The 20,681-nt window shown below is 45.4% G+C and overlaps 1 protein-coding gene across 1 annotated transcript; it reads left to right on the forward strand.

The window, feature by feature from the left end:
* The first annotated feature begins 374 nt into the window (after nt 1-374).
* Nucleotides 375-20,368, forward strand: STARD7 (StAR related lipid transfer domain containing 7). Its single transcript, XM_068969651.1, has 8 exons — nt 375-703; nt 9,032-9,240; nt 10,233-10,282; nt 11,513-11,623; nt 11,706-11,788; nt 12,192-12,291; nt 17,500-17,584; nt 18,560-20,368. Exons 1-8 carry the CDS (start codon nt 375-377, stop codon nt 18,742-18,744), a joined length of 1,152 nt encoding a protein of 383 aa, XP_068825752.1. The 3' UTR covers nt 18,745-20,368.
* The last annotated feature ends 313 nt before the right edge of the window (nt 20,369-20,681 follow it).

The following is a 20,681-nucleotide window of genomic DNA, read 5'->3' on the forward strand; positions in this document are numbered from 1 at the left end:
GCGCTCTGTACCCCGGCCCCTGGCGCCGGCCTGGGGAGGCCGAGGAGGCAGGGGGCCGAAACTGTCCCGCTGTCGGCCCTCCAGCGTTGCAGCCGGAACCGCGGAGAGCCTGCTGCAGTGGTCGCGGGCCCACCGCCGCGGCCGGTGCCTCGACCGACTCTCTCTTGAAGGAGACTTCTCCTCGGCGGTTGCTGCAGAGGGAGATGAAGGACCTGTTAGACTGCGAGGCGACTTCGGGGCCGGCCAACTAGGAGGACTCGGCGCGAGGGCGCCCGCACCCTCCCGGCCTTGTTCCTTCGGCGCCGTGAGCGAGGTGTCGCGCTCCGCCGGGCGCGCGGCGTGTGCACGGGGCCCCGGCGGGGTGAGCGGGCGGCATGTTCCCGCGTAGGCCGCCGGCCGGCCTGGCCGCCTGGCTGGTGGGCGCGGCGGCGGCGGCGGCCGGGCGCGCGGGCGCGCGGGGTGGGGGCCTGCTCGCCCTGCTGGCCAATCAGTGCCGCTTCGTGACGGGCCTGCGCGTGCGGCGCGCGCAGCAGATCGCGCAGCTCTACGGCCGCCTGTACTCGGAGAGCTCGCGCCGCGTCCTCCTCGGTCGCCTCTGGCGCCGGCTGCGTGGACGCCCGGGCCATGCCTCTGCTTTGATGGCGGCGCTCGCCGGCGTGTTCGTGTGGGACGAGGAGAGGATCCGGGAGGAGGAGTTGCAGAGGTGGGCTTGGTGGCGAGGTCGTGCTTCCTCTCTGGGGTGGGGGTGGGGGCGGGGGGCTGGGAGGTGGAAACCTTGAAACCTGGGGCCGGCCTTGGTGATCACTGTCTCCCGTTGACCGGGTGGTACTGGAAGTGACGATGCAAGTTACGTTCTACATTGCCTCTGCGGGTTAACTTGATTTGTTGAATTAGAAATAACTGCAGGTGTAGGCTAGTGGAGAGGGGGACTTTGGGGGAGCGTGCCACTATAGAAATAACGTTTTGGGGACTTCCCTGGTGGTCCAATGATTAAGAAGAATGCGTTTCTAATGCAGGGAGGCGCAGGTTCCATCCCTGGTCAGGGAACTAAAATCTCATATGCCGCAAGGGTGCGGCCAATTTTTTTTTTTTTTTTACTAATTAAAAAAAATAACGTGGGAATTTGGTATTGAAGACATCTAAGCTATTGCTCATGCAATCTTTCATTCTTTCAGGAAGATGCAAAGGCTGCCCAGGTGGCACAGTGGTAAAAGATCCGCCTGCCAATGCAGGAGACGTGGGTTCGATCCCTGGTTGGGGAAGATTCCCCTGGAGGAGGAAATGGCAACCCACTCCAGTATTCTTGCCTGGAAAATTGCATGGACAGAGGGGCCTGGGGTCGCAGAGATTAGGACTACTGAGCAAGCACGCACGCATAGAAGGTGCAAAAACCAAACAGGTTTTAAAATGGACCTGAGGATGTAGATAAGCAATTTACAAAGTTACATTGTTCCAAACGGGATTTCGTGAGAAATGCCAGGAGAGCTCTTCTGTCGTTGTGACTCATGGCAGGATTATGAGACTGGAGATTCTGCCCTCCAGGGACAAACCAGTAGCCCACGCAGTTTAACCTGGAAGAATTAGGTCAGTTTTTCTTGCTACTTCCACTAGAACTCCTACGGTTTCCTTAGGCTCTGTAATCACGTTGTCATCATCAAAAACTTCTGTGAGAAGTATGGTACCATTAGTTGAATTTGTTAATCTGTGGTTCTAAACTGAGCCCTTACAGTTTTCATGTAAAATCATGAGGAAACCTTGCTTTGGGTCTTGCTTTACAGTGTGCTTATATTAACAAAAAATGTGTGTCTCTCCACATATTCTGCCCCCTGTACTCTGAAACTGATTTCAAGAACCTCGGATAGTCCCCCTACCTCAGATAAATTCCGATACAAGTCTGTTCTAGTCTTTTCTTATGTTATTTCACACTTTTGGTTAGGTGAAAGGGGAAATATTTCAGTAAAGTTAATACTGTGATCTGTCTGGAAGTGTAGCACCCAGTTGCCAGGCAACATTGTGAGTTGTCGGTAAATGCGAAGTGTATCTTTAGAGCTGGTAATAATTTTCCTAGCAGTAAAAAGGACTGTTAAATGCATTTAAATGCATTTTAAACTCATAACCATGAACAACCTTACTTAAAAACGTTAAGGTATCAAAGCATGAGAGGTGATCTGCCTAGTTTCTGTTAGTGTTTCGGGGTATTTTGTTCTCAGGTGTGAGAAATATGGGAAGGTAACTTTTTAGTTGTAAAATTACCAATCAACTGTTTGAATTTGCATTCTGTTTTTGATGATGATGGAATACCCATGTTCCACAGTCATGAAGTTTGAGGGAAAAATTCCTAGTTGGATTTGGTTTGGGAAAGAAAGACCAGGAAAGGGCCTCTGGGTGCCCTGTTGGGAATAGGAGTTTGAGTAGTGTTGGGGCCCGGGTGATAGGTTTCATACTTTTTCGTCATGTATTTTTATTGATGATATGTTCTAGAACCTCTCTGTTCAGTAGGTCTCCCGTTTCCAGGAGCTGGAGGGGAAAAATAGGATAAGAAATAGATGTGGTAAACATTTGAGTCCATTGTCAACTACCCTCTGTGGGAGAAAGAAATCAGACAGTTGAAGCACTTGATTCTAATCCAGCTCCTAAAGAGGTATTGTTCTGTATTAACCCACTTGGGGTTAATACAGAAGCCTAGACAAAGGCCAGTAAGAGCACTTAAGGTGCCCTTTTTGACCCTCTCCAGCCTTCTTGTTCCAGTAAAGGCCCTCATTTAACTCTCCATGTCCAGTTCATGCTTGAGTTCAGTCATATACTTAAAATTTGTTCAAGTCCATTTTGAGGATTTTTAAAAATGTTATCTTGATTGAGGGGGTGGCAGGTGATATGCTGTCAACTGTATGTAGGTTGTACGGTGATTTCAACGGCCTTTGTTCTCTTAGCTTGTCATGTTTGTATTTTATTATTAATCAATTAATTCTGAGCGCACTGTGTGTGGCTTGCTGGGTCTTAGTTTTCTGGCTGGGGATCCAAACCACGCCCTTGGCAATGAAAGCAATGGATCTTAACTACTGGACTACTAGGGAATCCCCAGTATTTTATTGAATAAGATATTCTGGGTACCGGTTAGCCTTTTTAGGTTTGGTGGTTTTTTTATGTATATTTTAAACTTTCATATTGGTATAGCCAACTAACAATGTTGTGGTAGTTTCAGGTGAACAGCAAAGGGACTCAGACATACATATACACATAGCCATTCTCCCCCCCGAGTCCCTTCCCATTCGCGCTTAGGCTTGGTGTCCATTCTCCCCCCAGAGTCTCTTCCCGTCTGCGCTTAGGCTTGATGTCCATTCTCCCCCCAGAGTCTCTTCCCATCCGCGCTTAGGCTTGGTGTCCATTCTCCCCCCAGAGTCTCTTCCCGTCCGCACTTAGGCTCGATGTCCATTCTCCCCCCCGAGTCCCTTCCCATCCGCGCTTAGGCTTGGTGCTTCGTTTTGCTTGCTTTACAGGATGCGCTGCTGAGGCTGGAAGATCTTAGATTCCATTGGCGCTGGTTAGATGATTTTGGGTGGCTTCCAGAATGAGCAGAGTCCACTGTGCTTCGGGACATGTGCATTTCTTTCATTGTTCGTGGAAGAAGAGCGTGATTGTCCCATGGCCCCTAAATCACAGCCTTTGGCTTTTCTGTGCCATTTCTGTACCAGCTTGTCCTGGTACACACTCATTCTGATACGGCGGCTGTTACACAGTGGTGGGCTGTAAGGCTCCCTTTTTGAATGTGAACATCTTAAATAGGAACTCATTAATTGAGAATCAGCACAAAAATTTGAGGAAAGAAGTAAATTGTGCTCATTGATGGTCCAGGTATAGAAATCAGGTATTTTAATGCTTTTTTTAATGCTTTCTTACCTGATTGACTTTAATTAAATGACCAGACAAAATAACTTTTAACCACTGTTTTTGGTGTTGACTGGCATTCTGTGAGCACAGGGCAAATCTTATGGAAAAATATTAATAGTAATTTTTTAAATTATTTTGGAACATTAAAAAAATTACAGGAACAAAAAGCAAGTTAAGAAATATGAAAGACTAGCGGAAGATGTTCCATTAATTTCCCTCTTCTTTTTAAAAAAACTTACAATTCATTGCTCTAGAAATTTGAATAAATATGTACCAATAAAGTTGCATGAAGAAAATTGGCCATTTTCCTATTTCAGCCTTTAAACTTTTCACTGTGCTATTAATTAGATAAATAATGATCAAGAAAAAGTCCTTTTGGCTTAAAGGGACTTTTTTTTCCCCCCACTGTCACTTAAGGATGTTTTTACTCTCATACATTCTTAGATAATCAGAACTATGTAAAAGCTGAGGTGTTTTTTTTTTTTTTTTTGAGATTGTCTTCATTATCTGATGGTTATCCAGTTGGGTCAGAATTGCAAGGAGCTATTGATGTCTCATTTCTGGGTTTGTCCCATGACAGTTGTTCTTCAAGGTCTTCAACTTTGACAATAATTTGAGAATTATTGGGAATGCCCAATAACTTGGGAATTTGAGGAGGGGATCATTGAAACACAGCAGTGTTACTTTGGTAAATTACTCATTACAGGAATGGCTTCATGTGAGTCATTTTGGGGCCTTATATTAAGCTCTACACTTAGGGTAGGATTCCCCTAGATGAGCCTAATATGATTATACTTCTTTTTCTGTTTTCATGATTTTATGCCCTCAGTTTCCATAGCTTTCCATACAGCCTTTCTTAAATGTTGAAATGACTGTTTTGAAGAAAGGAAGGCATTGACTATCTTTCTTTGATCCTCTTACTAATCTGGTTCTGCTGCTATTCTGGGTTTAATCTGTTTTGTCCTTACTTCTCCCTTGTTACTTAAGCCTCTTAGATAACAAGGTGTAGGCAACCATCCCCTCCAAATGAGATTTGACACAGCAGAATAATGGGATACATAGAGGTTTTTTTTTTTTTTTTTTCTTCACACAAATAATAGTGACTGTGCTGATGATGTTGCATGTGCTAAATGCATGTCAGCATTTAGAAATTGAGACCCCTCTGAGATTCTTAAACCTGGGACAGTGATCATTGACGTTTTCATGATGCAGCCTTCTTCTAGCGTTCATATTGTGCTGTACAAAGAGTGAGTGTCATACCTTCACAGGACATTGCTGTCCCCTCTAGGGACTCAGTCTCATGATTTTTTCAGGATCACCTAGTGACCTTTAATCTTAAGAGGCTGATTAAGGCCATTAAAAATATTGCCTATAGTCATATAGTTTAATTTTCTTAAAACCATATTACTATATAATTTTATGAGCCTCTGATGTATTTTTCTCAAGACGTTCCTGCCCCCTCTTCATTATGTGGTAAGGACATTCAAGAGTCCAGCTTAACTTTTGTTGAAGGGTGCTTTGCTAGTCCTCAGCAGGCCATGATTGGTCTACGTGATGCCTGCATTGTTCTTCTCACAGCCAAAGCTAGCTGTGCCTTTACTTTTGCTTTCTCCTCTGTAAGACCTTATTGCCTACTCTAAATTTCCTTCCCTATTTCTCTATGGTTTTTGCAACAGTAGCCGTCAGTCCTGTTTTGCAATGTTTAATTCACATTGAAACTTTTAAAAAATGGTTAAACATTTTTCATCGGAACATCAATATAAATTGACTGGCCAGGGTTATCAGTTGCAAACAGAGAAACTGATACTGGTTAACTTTCTTCAAAAAGGGTTTAATCAGAAAGGTGTTAGGACACACAGAGCATTGCTGCAAGGCCAAAGAGAACCCAAGTTGGCTTGGAGGATAGCCAAGACCCGCTACAGGAATGCCCTGCTTTGGGCAGTGTTGCTGGTTTTGTTTCCCCAGATCAGTTGCATTTCTCCCTCCAGATAAGTGAGGAAATCTGAAAGGTCTTGTGCCTCGGGTTATTTTCTCAAGACTTACCAGAAAGTCTCTGATTAACCTCATTGGATTAGGCGTTAACGTGATCACTGCTAGGGTAGAAGAGACTGGGCTGTATCTCACCTGTTCGGGGGTTCTCCTCAATAGGAAAAGATTTCAGGGGGTCAAAACACAAATGTCCTCGTACATAAATACTTTCATTGAAGTTCAAAGTTAAAAAATCAGAGAATTGGAATAAACCTTCAAGGAATAATGTGTTCATGTTACAGGTGGAATGGGGGAGCCTTTGGAGGTAAAATGACTTGTAAATCACAGCTTGAGTTGGCAGAGCTGGGACTAGAACCCAGATCTCTGCACTGCCGTCTGGATGGCTCTAAACTTTTAATCGGGGGTTACTGGTATGATTTTGAATTTTCGACTTCTAAAGCAGTGTATTAATGTAATCTTTTAATAAGAATTTGAATTATTGAGGCCTGCTGCTGCTGCTGCTAAGTCGCTTCAGTTGTGTCCGACTCTGTGTGACCCCAGAGATGGCAGCCTACCAGGCTCTTTCGTCCCTGGGATTCTCCAGGCAAGAACACGGGAGTGGGTTGCCATTTCCTTCTCCAATGCATGAGAGTGAAAAGTGAAAGTGAAGTTGCTACCTGCATATTTATTTTACTCAGTTTATTCTGCAAACACTTATTGAGCGTGTAATGTTTACCAGTTACTTGCTAGGAGCCATTCTAGTAAGGAGGATAGGCATAAAGATAGATTAATTATAATATAGTGCGTATGTTTCTGTAGAGGAACCAGAGTAAATGTGTATAGTTACCCCTTTCTTGGAGTTAACCTGGAACTTTATGTTTTTTTTCTTTTTTTTTTTAAGTTATTGACTGCACTGTGTCCCGGTTACGGCACATGGGATCTTTAGTTGTGCCATACGAACTCATATGTGGGACCTAGTTCCCTGACCGGGGATTGAACCGTGTTCCTTGGCATTGGGAGCACAGAGGCTTAGCCGCTGCACCACCAGGCAGATCCCTTTGTGCGGGTTTTGAAGGTTAAAGAGGAGTAAGAAAGGGCGTTTCAGACAGAACATATCAGTAGGTGGTATCTTCAGTCTTGAATTGTAAAAGTGACAGAGTCAGCCAGCAGTCTTGCTTTGCTAACTGGTGTTTAAAGATTAAAGGGAAAACCATGTTTTTTTTAAAAAAAGGTGCTGGGACAACTGGAGATGCATTTGCGAAATAGTGAATTTACACCCCATACTTCACACTCTACACAAAAATTAAAATGGGTCAAAGACCTAAATGTAAACTAAAACTTGTGGAAGAAAATATAGGCATAAGTTCTTACGATACTGGATTAGGCAGTGGTTTCTTAGATATAACACCAAAAACGTGAACAGTCAAAGAAAAAATAGATTAATTTGATTTCATCAAAATTGAAAACTGTACAGCAAAAGTTACTCTTAAGAAAGTGGAAAGACAGCCCACAAAGTCAGAAAATATTTGTAAATATTTAACAGGAGACTTTGGTTGAGAATATATGAAGAACTTTTAAAACTTGACAGTATGGAGAAGGACATGGCAACCCACTCCTGTATTCTTGCCTGGAGACTCCCATGGACAGAGGAGCCTGGTGGACTACAGTCTACGGGGTTGCAGAGAGTTGGACATGATTGAAGCTACTGAACACATACAGAGACGAGCTTAAAAAAAAAACATGCAAAGCACAGGGTAGTTTTAGGAACTGATTTCCAGCGTGCTCTTTTTTTCTTTTAACATTTTAAGGAATAGAATGAATGATGGAGTATCAGAAAGAATATAACTGCCAAGATTTTCCTCAGTAAAAATTAGAATTTTAGTAAAATTTCAGTGACATTCTGCCCATTGTAATCTTGATTTTCGTACTCTTTCAGTATTCCCTGTAAATAATTTCATTTTGACCCTTCAGCATTATCACGCCAAATCATGCAGAGCTTACATATGTGAATATCCTGCCAACAACAAGAATTCCATATTTTACTTTTATTGGGACGCCAGTCCAGGCAACAAATATGAATGACTTCAAACGAGTAGTTGGCAAAACAGGAGAAAGCCACTAAAGGAACAAAAGACCCTGGAAGACCATATTGCAGTCAGATCTGCAGCTCCTGGATAATTGCTTGATTCTCGCCAGAGACTTTCAATATTTCATTCGTTTCCATTACCAATAAATCATTGCTTTTCAAAAAAAAAAAAACTTGACAGTAAAGACAACCCAATTTAAAACAAAGATTTCAATAGATCGTTTCTCCAAAGAAGATACACAAATAGTCCATAAGCACATAAAAATATGCTCAACGTCATTAGTCATTATACCCACTAGGATTGCTGGAATCAAAAATATGGACATTAACAAGTGTTGGCAATGATGTGAAGCCGTTGGAACCTTCGTACATTGCTGGTGTGAATTTAGAAATGGGAAAACTGCTTTGGAAAATAATTTGGCACTTGCTCAAAAAGTTAAGTTTCCCAGACCCAGTAAATCTACCCCTAGGAATTTACCAAAGAAACTGAAAGCTTTCGTCTGTATGCAAGGTGTATGCAGATATCTGTAGCAGTATTATGCATAATAGCCAAAAAATAGAAAACACCTGCATGTCCATCAGCTGATGAATGGGTAAAGAAAGTGTGATATATCCATAGGCTATATCCATACAGTAAAAGTAGAATTTTTTATAGCAAGTGAATTATCTCTCTCTAAAATGAAGCAGGAAAAATATGTGAGTACTCTTACAATGTAATAGGAAGACAACGGAATTTAAAAACTGGCAAAGGATATCAAATGAGATTTCATAGGCATAAAATGTGAGGGCTAATTATATGGCTAGTATTAAGCACTTTGCACATAAATTTAATTTTTATAATCAACCTTTGAAGTGTAGGTACTATTACCATCCTCAATTTACAGGTTAAGAAATGGATTGTTAAGTGATTTAATATTCTCGTTGATGAATGTTAGACTGGGATTCAGACTCAGGAACTCGTATTTTTATTCCCTACACTTCATACTGTTTTAAACCCACACCACCCTGTGTAAGTCTTTGTGTGGCTAGTCCATTTTTTAGGGCTGACTCCAACCACCCCACCATGCCTGTTGTTTTTCTCCTCTCCAGATCCATTGATGAGATGAAACGGTTGGAGGAAATGTCAGGTATGTTTCGGAGCTCTGGAGCTGAGCGCCACCCCCCAGAACCAAAATCCCAGACAGAAGGGGTTGAAGATTCAGGAGGCAAAGAGCAGCCGTGGGAGATGGTGATGGATAAGAAACACTTCAAGCTGTGGCGGCGTCCAATTTCAGGCACCCACCTTTACCAGTACCGAGGTGAGTCCCGCCCGGCTGCTGGGGCTGTGTTTCACCCCGGCAGGTGCCCGGCACTCTGTTCTCTTACACTCTCCATTCTCGTTTTGTCCCGGGAGCACTGCCCTGGTGTGCAGCTGTTTCTCCTCTCCCTGATGACAGGGATCATGGCATCCGGTCCCATCACTTCATGGCAAATAGATGGGGAAACAGTGGACACAGTGGCTGACTTTATTTTTCTGGGCTCCAAAATCACTGCAGATGGTGATTGCAGCCATGAATTTAAAAGACGCTTACTCCTTGGAAGGAAAGTTATGACCAACCTAGACAGCATATTGAAAAGCAGAGCCATTATTTTGCCAACAAAGGTCTGTCTAGTCAAGGCTATGGTTTTTCCAGTGGTCATGTATGGATGTGAGAGTTGGACTGTAAAGACGGCTGAGCGCCAAAGAATTGATGCTTTTGAACTGTGGTGTTGAAGAAGACTCCTGAGAGTCCCTTGGACTGCAAGGAGATCCAACCAGTCCATCCTAAAGGAGATCAGTCTTGGGTGTTCATTGGAGGGACTGACGTTGAAGCTGAGACTCCAGTACTTTGGCCACCCTATGCAAAGAACTGACTCGTTTGAAAAGACCGTGATGCTGGGAAAGATTGAGGGCAGGAGGAGAAGGGGACGACAGAGGGTGAGATGGCTGGATGGCATCACCAACTCAATGGACATGAGTTCGGTTGGACTCCGGGAGTTGGTGATGGACAAGGAGGCCTGGCGTGCTGGTTCATGGGGTCGCGGAGAGTCGGACACGACTGAGCGACTGCACTGATGACAAGCGTCTCCTTGTCTTTGTTAAGCTCTGCTAACGGTTGTCTCTGTCATACTTTGCTGCCCCGGTGTGACTTCTGGTTTCTATATCTGCCTTTAAGAAGTGCACGTCAGCACTCTGCCATTGGAATGCAGTCACGTGATAGGAATAGAGCGGGTGATGAGTGTGGCAAACCTTGCTTGTTCTCTGTTCTAGTGTTTGGAACCTACACGGACGTGACACCACGGCAGTTCTTCAATGTTCAGGTGAGAACGTTTCTCCTCCCAGATGAGGAGCTGCTAAGCCTAGAAGTCCTCTTGCCATTGTCCACATGAGTGATTTCTCTGACTTACAAGATGTTGGCTTCAGTCCATCCCTCTGCCCCTCATTTCACGTCAGATAGCCTCTGGGTGAGCCTTTGACTTACAGTTTGCCTGCTGGGGATGAGGCCAGTTCTGCTCTTTATAAGACTGTTGGGAAGATCAAATAGAGGAAGGATTTAAGTGCTTTAATATATTTTATAAGACTTTATAGTTTTTTCTCCCTAAACAATTTGAGGGTAAGTTACATACCCTTTATTCCAAAACCCTTCAGTGTGTATTTCCTAAAAGACTGGACATATTCTCCTCACTAGCCATGGTACCATTATAACAAAGTCAGCAAATTTAACTGGTGCAGCTCTGATAGAATCTTTGTATTCCAGTTTTACTTGTTGGCTTAGTGATGTCCTTCCCCTGCCGTATACAGATGCAGCCAAGACTTAGCAATCTGGAACTTGTCCACAGTAAAGGTGTTTGTTTAATAAAGATAAGAGTATGTGTTCAAAACTGTTCTTCCTTGCGGGGAAATACAGAAAAGGGGAGCTGGGATCACCTAGAGTTCTACAGAAATTGTTTTTTCCTTCCTGGAGTTCTCATGTTTTACTGGACTTTGGGTAACTAGTTTGGTGATTACAATACCCACCGCTAACACACAAGTGGACGCTTTTCTGCTAAGCACTGAATTCTGTCAATCTGTATTGAATTTTTGTTGATTTGAATGTGTATGACATGTGTCTTACTTTCAGATTCCTTGGTTCTTAGTGATGTTAGAGATTTTAAAAATAATGCAACTGGTATTTGTGTGAGGTGTCTGCCTGTACTTTTGGACTTTTTGTCTGTTTAAAACCTTTTGGAATTAATTCACCCTTACAAATTTCTATCACTGTCTACTGTATTTTCTCTAGACATGTCTATGACAATATTTTTTTCTTGTGGGTTTTTTTTTTTTTCTAAGATTCACTTTCAAAGTAATGGGATTGGCCTACAGGAAGGGATGTTTATTAAAGGACTCATCTGTAGTAGTAACACAGCTGTGTCTTTGACACTTGGGCACCGCCCTTAGGTCAGATCACTGTTTCAGAAGGCTCTTGGGTAAGAGGCCCGCTCCTCCGGAGAAGTCTTCTGTAGCTTTGTTTTGGATTTCTTGGGTCTTCATGGTCTTTGCTCTTTCTGTAGCTGGATACAGAATATAGGAAAAAGTGGGACGCCCTGGTGATCAAGCTGGAAGTGATTGAGAGGGATGTGGTCAGTGGCTCTGAGGTTCTTCACTGGGTGACCCATTTTCCTGTGAGTATTGTCCCTCTGGTTTTGCTTTGATCACGTCCACACGAGACAGAGCCCTGACCCTCCCACCTCTCCTCTTCTTTAGTACCCGATGTACTCACGGGATTATGTGTACGTTCGGCGGTACAGCGTGGATGAGGAGAACAACGTGATGGTGTTGGTGTCACGGTACGCGTGCTGAGCGGGGGCTCCTGCTGAGTTCCTGCAGCTTGGCCTTCACACGTGTCTGGTGGGAGTCTGCTTGTCTTGTGAGTGAAGCCGGGGCGCCATGCGTCCCAGTGAGAATGTGACTGTCTCAGAGGGTTGAAGGGATGCAAACCTTTCATCAAAGTAATCCTTCGGTTCCTTAATACTGATAATTAAAGAGACACTGTCTTCTTCAACACAAAGCCTACTGAGACAGGAAACACTGAGTTAACGCACTCTGTTTTTAGAAGTTGGTGTATATTCATTCATGACTTTTCTGATGTAGCCATTTAAAAGTTAAGAGGCTGCCTTTACTTCGTGGCTCCAGCTCCGGTGGTCCTGTGTATAGACAGTCCTCAGTTTCTCTCTCTTCTCTCCTTGCCAGTGCTGTGGAGCACCCGAGTGTGCCAGAGTCTCCGGAATTTGTCAGGGTCCGATCATACGAGTCCCAAATGGTTATCCGTCCACACAAGTCATTTGATGAGGTGAGTCGTACATCATCCGAGTTGTGATGGGTTAGTGGGATTTTCTCAAGGAACGCCTTTTGTCTGAACTGGGGAGGGCATGCTGGTTCTCCAGCTTAGCTTGCATCGGATCCACTGGAGCTTACTGAAACAGTGCTGGGCTGTGGCCTGAGAATTTGCATGTCTTAAGCTCCCAGGGGAGGCTGGTGCTGCTGGCCTGGGAACCACACTTCAGGACCCCTCCTGTGGAGTGGTGTACCTGGAAAACCCTTGAGACAAAGTAGTGGTGACCCCTTGGCTCCTGTTACCTGAGGGGCAGTCATGAGAAGACGGCGGCCCTGACTCATACAGGCTTGCTGGCAGCGTTCTGAGGAGCCAGAGCGAGTGACTGTTCCGTCAGAATTTCCCCACAGTGGGCAGAACACGTAACACGTTTCTGGACTCCTATTTCCTTATCAATGCTGTCTGCTTTCTTAAACATTTTATGACCTTTCTTTGCAAAGAATATTTTCTTCAACTTAGTGTGGTTTATTTTTGATGTCTTAGCCAAACCTCTGTTGAGTGTACACATTGATTGTGGTGGTTGCTGTTTTTAGTCCTGTTTACTTTGAAATCACTGTGTTTCTCCCCATCAGTTACTTGTGTTTTAGAGCTGTATGACTGTTCTCTTAGCCAGGCATTTGTTTTCAGCAAGTTGCTTTATTTACACCACCTATATAATGGGACTCTTCTAAGTGTGACAGAAACCGTGGTTTGCCTCAGTCAGTGTGCTGGTTTACGGGGAGCTGTATGCTGACGTTTATACTGTTTTAGAGCAACGTGGGGTTTTTTTTGCACATGGGATCTTCACCACCAGGGATCGAACCCCTACATTGGAAGCTCAGAGTCTTAACCAGTGGACCACTGGTGAAGTCCCATAGAGCAGTGTTCTTCAAACCGTAAGTTGCTACCTGCCAGTGGAAGACAGCCTTAATTAGTGCTTGAAAAGGAATAAATAAAAACTGAATGTACGCATATTTTATGGAACTTTTGTTTGATTACATATGTACAAGTATATGTGAGAGAGAGGCTGAGAAAGAAAGTACTTGGTTGGCAATGTAGAAAGTATTGTTTCCAGTGTGCTGTAAGTACAGTTAAACATGTTTCAAAGTCCTTGCATTAGAAGCAATAATGTTGCTATTGCCTGGGCAGGCTGGGGACTGTGGGAGTTAGAATTATGCCTCATGCTTTTCTTTGATGTTGCTTCGAAATTTGAACCTTGTCCTTGTATTTCCTATTTGGGGGGAAAAAAAGTGCCTCGAGTCCCAGCCTTACTGCCTTTGGAAACCCTGACCGTGAAATAGCTAAGGCAGAGTTGGGCCACCAGCGGAGTGTGTTGTACCAGTAAATAGCTTCTTTCAGCTGAGGTGGGGGAACAGTATGAATTATCTGTGTAAGTATTGTAGCATGTTGTGACAAGCTTTTAGGAGAAAGGTAAGACTTGAGTTGGTTCTTGTAAAAAAGCAGCCTCTAGGTAGAGGAAAACAGGATGGACCCTGGAGGTAGAAGACATGATTCCACGATTCAGCCGCAGACGAAGGAAGGAGGGACGCTTGGATGTTGAGAGACTCAGTGCTTAGTGAGGAAGGCAGAGTTTAGGGAGGAGTGGTGAGTACCTTGACCGGGTTTAGAAGATACTTGAGAGCCAGGCAGCTGAGCTTGGATTTGCCAGATGGAAAGTAGATCCTGAGCCAGGGTGTGGTGCTCTGTGGCTCTGCTGGACCTCAGTTCCCTGACCAGGATTGAACCCAGGCCACGGCAGTGAAAGCCTGGAATGCTCACTGCCAGGCCAGCATGGAACTCCCCAGTTTCTCTTTTTATCACGGAAAATTTGAGATGTAGACGAAAGATGGAGAAGTGGAGAGAGTAACACACACGGACCCTGTCCTCCTTCGACTCCGGCCGTGACCACACTCTTGGCCAGACTTGTTTTATCTGCACTCTTTCCGGTCACTTTCCCACAACCCTGATTTTTTTTGAAGCAGATTCTGGTTTTGCTGTACAAGAACCGAAGAATTCCTCTATACATATTTTAGTATTTATCTCAAAAAGAAGAGAGATTTTTTGAAAACATAATATCGTATTCCCTAATATCTAATATCTGTAGTGTTCAAGCTTTCCTGATGATCCATGAATTTTTTTGTATTCATTTGAATCTGGATTTCAGATGAGATCCAGATACTGAAATGTGTTCACACCGTAGCTTTGCATCTATATCTTGAGTTCTCTCTCCTCTTTTCCTCCTTGGAATTGTATTTATTGAAGAAGCAGTTTCTTTGTCCTGGATTTTGCTGGTTATGTTCTCATAGTGTCGTCTAACGTGTTTTTCTGTCCCCTGTGTTCCCTGTATGTGGGTACTTAGAGCTAGAGGCTTGAACAGATTTAGGTTATTTGCTTGGAGCAAGACTGCTTTATTGAAAGGCACATAATGTCTGATATTGCCTTTTTATTCAGTTCGCGGGGTTCTCATGGCAAGTATACTGGAGTGTTCTGCCATTCCCTCCTCCAGCGGAGCACATTTTGTCAGAACTCTCCACTGGGAACCGACGGTCTGGCAGCCCTGCATGGCATGGCTCATGGCTTCACTGAGTTAGCAAGCCCCTTCGCCATGACAAGGCTCTCATCCCTTTCTTTGTGAATTTGGAGGTGATTGATGAATATTACTCAGCTCAACTATTTTATTAGAAGTTACAAAATACTATTTGTATGAACTCTTCATTCTTTCTTCGTTTATTTCCATTTATTAGATGACATACTTGAAAGTCACTCAGTCATGTCCAACTCTTTGCAACCCCATGGCCTATAGTCCATGGAATTCTCCAGGCCAAAATACCGGAATGGGTAGCCTTCCCTTCTCCAGGGGATCTTCCCAACCCAGAGATCGAACGCAGGTTTCCTGCATTGCAGGCGGATTCTTGACCAGCTGAGCCCCCAGGGAAGCCAGTACTTGAAAGTTTATACATTGACTAGCTGATTTCCTATAGTTCACAGAGGAAAGGGAAATAAGAAAGATGCTGATCTGTTTCCTTCATTTTACTAGTTTTTAAAATATTGAATTGGTTCTTTCAACAAGCAGTCCTCCAAAGGTTAAAGTTTTTATTTTTTAAAGAAATGATGGGACTTGCCTGGTGGTCCAGTGGTTAAGACTCATACTTCCAATTCAAGAGGCCTGGATTCAATCCCGCGTGCTGTGCGGTACGGCCAAAAGAAAAAAGAGATGCTATTAGCAACTCAAAAGTTCAGGCATATCTGGTTTGTTTTACAGTCACTTTTGTCTAGGACCCTCTTATTGGCCAGAGTCCTTCTGACTTGATCTCGGAAATTCCCCTGTCTCCTGGTGCTGCGTTTCAGGCTCACCTTCTATAGTTTCAGGTGTGAATCTGAAAATGAGCATTGCTTCTAGGAGTCTTAATACCACACTTCGGCGTTTAGAAGTTCTCACATTTCTGGGCCTGTTCGCTCTTAAGAGTAATTTAGCTTACATCCCTGTTCTTTCTGCCCATTTAATTCCTTCTTCCTGATGCCAACTGTTTTTAGTTTTGACTTTTTCCAGCATAGGCAGTAGTGTATGAGAGCTGAGGACTTCGACTTTTCAGTGCAAGTGTTTTATGGGAAGGATCATTTCAAGGTTTTTATACGTATTAGCTCAGACAGTCTCCTAGCCAGCCTTTGTGGTGTCACTGTCCCCACTGTGCAGGCTTCACCTCTCCTTCCCCTTTACTTCTGTGGTGTTCAGTCTGTATCTGTTACGGCACCCATCTATCCTATTAATTGGAAGCTCCCGAGGGCAAGGACTAGCGTGTTCTTATTTCCCGTATAGTGCCTAGCACAGTGCCTGGACACATAGCAGACGTTCAGAGAGCTGTTGAGTAGATGAAGAAAGGACTCAGCATTTTACCCAGGGAATGAAGAAGGTGGGCTTTGGTGTAAAGGCTTGAGTCACAGTGCTGCTGTCTACAGCTGTGGCCAGTCTGCTTTGAAAAGTGCAAACGTGGGGCCTCCGTGGCAGTCTGTTGGTTAAGATTTTGCCTTCCAATGTAAGGGATTTGGGTTTGACCCCTGATTGGAGAGCTAAGATCCTGTAGCCAAAAACCCAGAACATAAAACAGAAACAATAACAAATTTAATAAGAAGTTTTTAAAAGTGGTTCTCTCTTACCCTTTGGGTGGAGCATATTTGCTTCAGACCTCTCCGGGGATCAGGACCCCTGTAAATCTCCGTAATCTTTGTCTTCAGTGTACCAGTGAGAGGGCTGAGTCAGCGAGAATGGGTGCCTGGCCCTGTGGTCAGGATTCTGGGTTCATCTTGGCTCTGGTTGAATATGTGGGTGAGCTTGAGCAAAGTCCCTTCACCTTTTTGTGCTCAGTTTCCTCATCTGTAAAATGGGGATTAGCAGCGTCTACATTATAGGATTGTTGTGAGGAGCTGAAGCAGTTCCTGACACATAGTTGTAAGTGCCATGCAAATGTTTGGTGCTAGTGTTAATAGTGATAATAGTAAGAGTTAATGTCGTTTCGATAAAGATTAAGATATTTAAACATGGTGGGGTATGTGTTGAGGTCTATCCCCACATTCTAAGATTGACTAGAAAGACACATAGGACCCAGCTGACAGTGTCCTCACGGATAAGATTTATCCCCGAGATGGGAGAATGCACAGCTGGATGAAAAGGGGGAGATGCAGGCAGGGTCTGGAGGAGTCCCTGCGGGCTCCCCACACTCCCTGTCCCCTGAGGGCTCTTGGAATACACCCTCTTCCAGCCACAGAAAAGCAGCAACACGTGTGATGATTCTGCCTGGAGAAGCCCAGTGGAGACTCGGCGCCCAAAGTCTGTACTGGGCGCTGGTCACACAGGCACCACCACAGGCCTAGCACGTCCTACAATCCCAGACCACAGCGGGAGAGCAGGGGCTCAGCAGGAAGCACATTGTTTGCACAGAGGAGGCACGGGGAGCCCTGGAGTACTTAACTATTGACCGGGGTCAGGCAGGCACCAAGTTCCCGGACACCATTGGGCCAACCTCACTAGATAGTAACCTCTCAGGTCTTCAGTGTTAACTCTTTTCTGCTCAGGGTAAAAAAAAATGCCGCTCTCCACCCGAGTCCGATCTTGGTTATTCTGTGGCACTGGGTATGGAGGCTGTGAGGGCTAATTTGGGTACCTTCATCTTTGCTGTTTTTCTTTTCCAGAACGGCTTTGACTACTTGCTGACATATAGTGACAACCCCCAGACCGTGTTTCCTCGCTACTGCGTTAGTTGGATGGTTTCCAGTGGTGAGTGGGTGCTTGTGCATGGGGCTGGGTATCTGGGCTGAACGTGTTATTTTTCTCTAGCTTCTTAGTGGCTTCAGGGAGGTTAACACTTATCTCCCGGAGGCCTTCCGAGTTCATTGTTGAATACTGTCTTGAAGGTAGTGAAGCCTCCGGCTGCAGTTTGGAGGGATGAGCATTCTGGAGTCCCAAAATGAAACCTATGCCCAGAGGTGAATCGAAGAGCGTTTGCTTAATACACACTGTGTACATTAACGCATTTACAAATTATCTTCTTAGGTTGTGTTGGAAGCCTTAAAACATGTGGTTATAGGACAGTCCACTGGAGAAAGGGGCCACCACCCTTCTTAACAAAGGCAACAGCACGTGACTGCTGTGATTGCATTTTTCCTGGCCAGTCTCTTCCCTTAGAAACAGCTTCATGAGATTTTCTCTCTTGTTCTCTGTAAGCGGTGTCTTACCCTTCAGCGGGGAATGGAGAGGAGATTAGGTATTTCTACTCTTTGACATTTTTTCAGCACAATTGGCTGTGCCACTGATAAGTGATGTTTGAATCACATAAAAGAGGGCCTTTGGGGACTTAGGTGGCTTGATCAATAGCCCTTTTCAAAGGATCCCAGAGGTCCTGGGTGGTTTTCACTCCCTGTACATTGGTTGTTTATCAGCGAGGGTGTGATCTCTATAAGGAGGCACTGACTTCCTACCTGGAAAGAAGCAGGCCCTGCTCACTTTGAGCCTGTGGCTCAGCGGTAGAGAGTCCGAGACTCAGGCTTGATCCCTGGTCTGGAAGATCCCCTAGAGAAGGAGATGGGGAAACGGAAACTCACTCCAGTGTTCTTGGCTGGAAATCCCACGGACAGACTTACAGTCCATGGGGTTGCAAAGAGTCAGACACGACTGAGCGGCTAGAACAGTGAAAACATAGTGAGCCTGCTGGTTTGTGTGCTCGGCCACCCAGATTGCCCTCTCTCCCAACAGGCATGCCAGATTTCCTGGAGAAGCTGCACACGGCCACTCTGAAAGCCAAGAACATGGAGATCAAAGTGAAGGACTATATCTCATCTAAGCCTTTGGAAGTGGGGAATGAGGCCAAAGCCGCCACCCCATCTTCTGAGCGCAAGAGTGAGGGCAGCTGTGGGCCTGCCCGCATCGAGTACGCTTGACAGGCCCTGGGGGAAGCGGGGCCAGGCGGGTTCCAGTCCTGTCTCGGCGTCATCACGCCCTCTGCTGCGAAACAGCGTGGGTTTGAAGGGGTCTGCTGTGGCCCCCACTGCGGGCTGATTCAGTACTGCTCTCAGAGCCCTGCTGCTCTGTATCGGGACAGAAGGAGGAGGCATCGAAAGGGCCTGGTCACGGTCTTGGGCCGTGCGTTTTGAAACTGGTGTTTCCTGGAGCTCCTCTGGAGCCAGCCTTGCCTCAGGCCGGAGGGGACAGCATCCGTTGCTTTCTCTGCCCACATTCCGTTCTCATCCTCGGTTCTGCAGCACTTTGGGTGGGTTTCCTTTGGTTCTGAAGGTCCGGCTGGACCACGTGGCTGGTTGAGTCTCCAGTGAGGGGTCGTGGCCAGGGGCACTCTGGGCCACAGTCCTGGTGTCGAGGGGGGTGTGAACTGTCGCTTGGCAGCTAAGTGCCTTGTCCTCACCTTCCCGTCTCTAGGGACATAAAGTTTGTTCCCAGAAATGTCGATCTCCGCCTCCCGTTGCCGTTCCCACGCAAAGCAGCTTCCCTGAGTCAGCCGGTTCTTCGGTTTTCATGTGCTGTGTCCGTCTGGGCCACTGCCTCCCCTGTAGCCCATTTGCCAAGAACGCCGGGAAGCTAATGCTGTCAGACAGTGACTCTGTCATCCGTGTTTTTGATAGGATCAGTGGAGATGCTCAAAACGTTATCCAGTTTAGCTTTGTGTGTTGTGTTTTTTTTAACTTTTGTGTTAAAGACGGGGTGTGGAATTAGGGAATGGAATAGGATTTTTTCCCCATAGTCTGGACTGTATAGACAGCACCGTTTAGATTCAAGCGTTATTTTTACACTTTAGGTTTGATTTGATGCCCGCAAATAGGCCATCTTGGAAGGCTGAAGGCAGAGGGGTGGGGGTTGGGCACCTCCCTGGAAGCTCTCAGAGCTACAGACAAGCTGTGTGAGCAGACAGATGCAGTTGGTCCCAAATGCTCATATAAGGGGGATGTGACTTACGTGACCCTGTGAAAAACTTTTCGTCGTCTTCTGAGCTAAAATTAAGGCAAACCATGCTGTTCCGATAAAGTCACAGTCAGATGGGATCCGCCTGGCCTGGCTAACGGGGCTTACGGTCATGCTGCAGTCTGACTTGGAGCATCGGGATGGGCTTCAGGGCTTCAGATCCTCCTCCCCCTTATTTCTTAGAATATGAATGACTCGATTTCCCCCACCCCCACTTGCTACCCTTTTGTGTTGCTGAAAGAGGAGTGAAAGCGGAGATTAAGCCCCTTAACCTTTCTGTGGCCTAAGTTTTGTGCCAAGGAAATGCCTGCCCCACTCTTTGACGTCTTGCAGTCTCTGCATCGTTGGCAGACCAGAGGGGTGCCTCGGACAGTCCCGCTTCTCTTCATCGGTTGTGTCTCCCTCCTCATCCCCAGGGATGAGTTCCTGGGTTGCGTTGGAACTGAGCGCCTGTGACTGTTGGGACAGGTGGTAATGGGCGAGTGCCATGAGTACGCTTGAGCAAAGGAGCTGTGCGTTGCTCATGTGCTTTTTGGCAGTTTGACTCTGCACTTGGTGTTGGTTTGTACAGTACTTACGTCATTGTAATGATTTCACTCCTGACTGACGTTTTTACCAAATGTGTGAATAAATACATAAGGATTGGTATGAAACAATGTGTCTTTGGACGTACGTTGTCAAGGAAGTCTTGCATACTGGGCTTATTATTTCTTCTGATCAAAAAGCGTATTCCCGCCAGCAGAGTTGGCATATGGAAGCAGCAAGGTTCGGTCTTCCCTGGCAGTAACTGGCACACCACCCACCACCTTGTCTATAGACTATAAGGCCTTTCCAGGTGACCAGATTGGCAGTTGAAAACAAACCACCCATTTCCACTTCCTTGTCTGGGTCCACTGGTAACCCA

Source organism: Capricornis sumatraensis, chromosome 1 (assembly GCF_032405125.1).
Source record: "Capricornis sumatraensis isolate serow.1 chromosome 1, serow.2, whole genome shotgun sequence".
Classification (NCBI taxonomy): domain Eukaryota; kingdom Metazoa; phylum Chordata; class Mammalia; order Artiodactyla; family Bovidae; genus Capricornis; species Capricornis sumatraensis.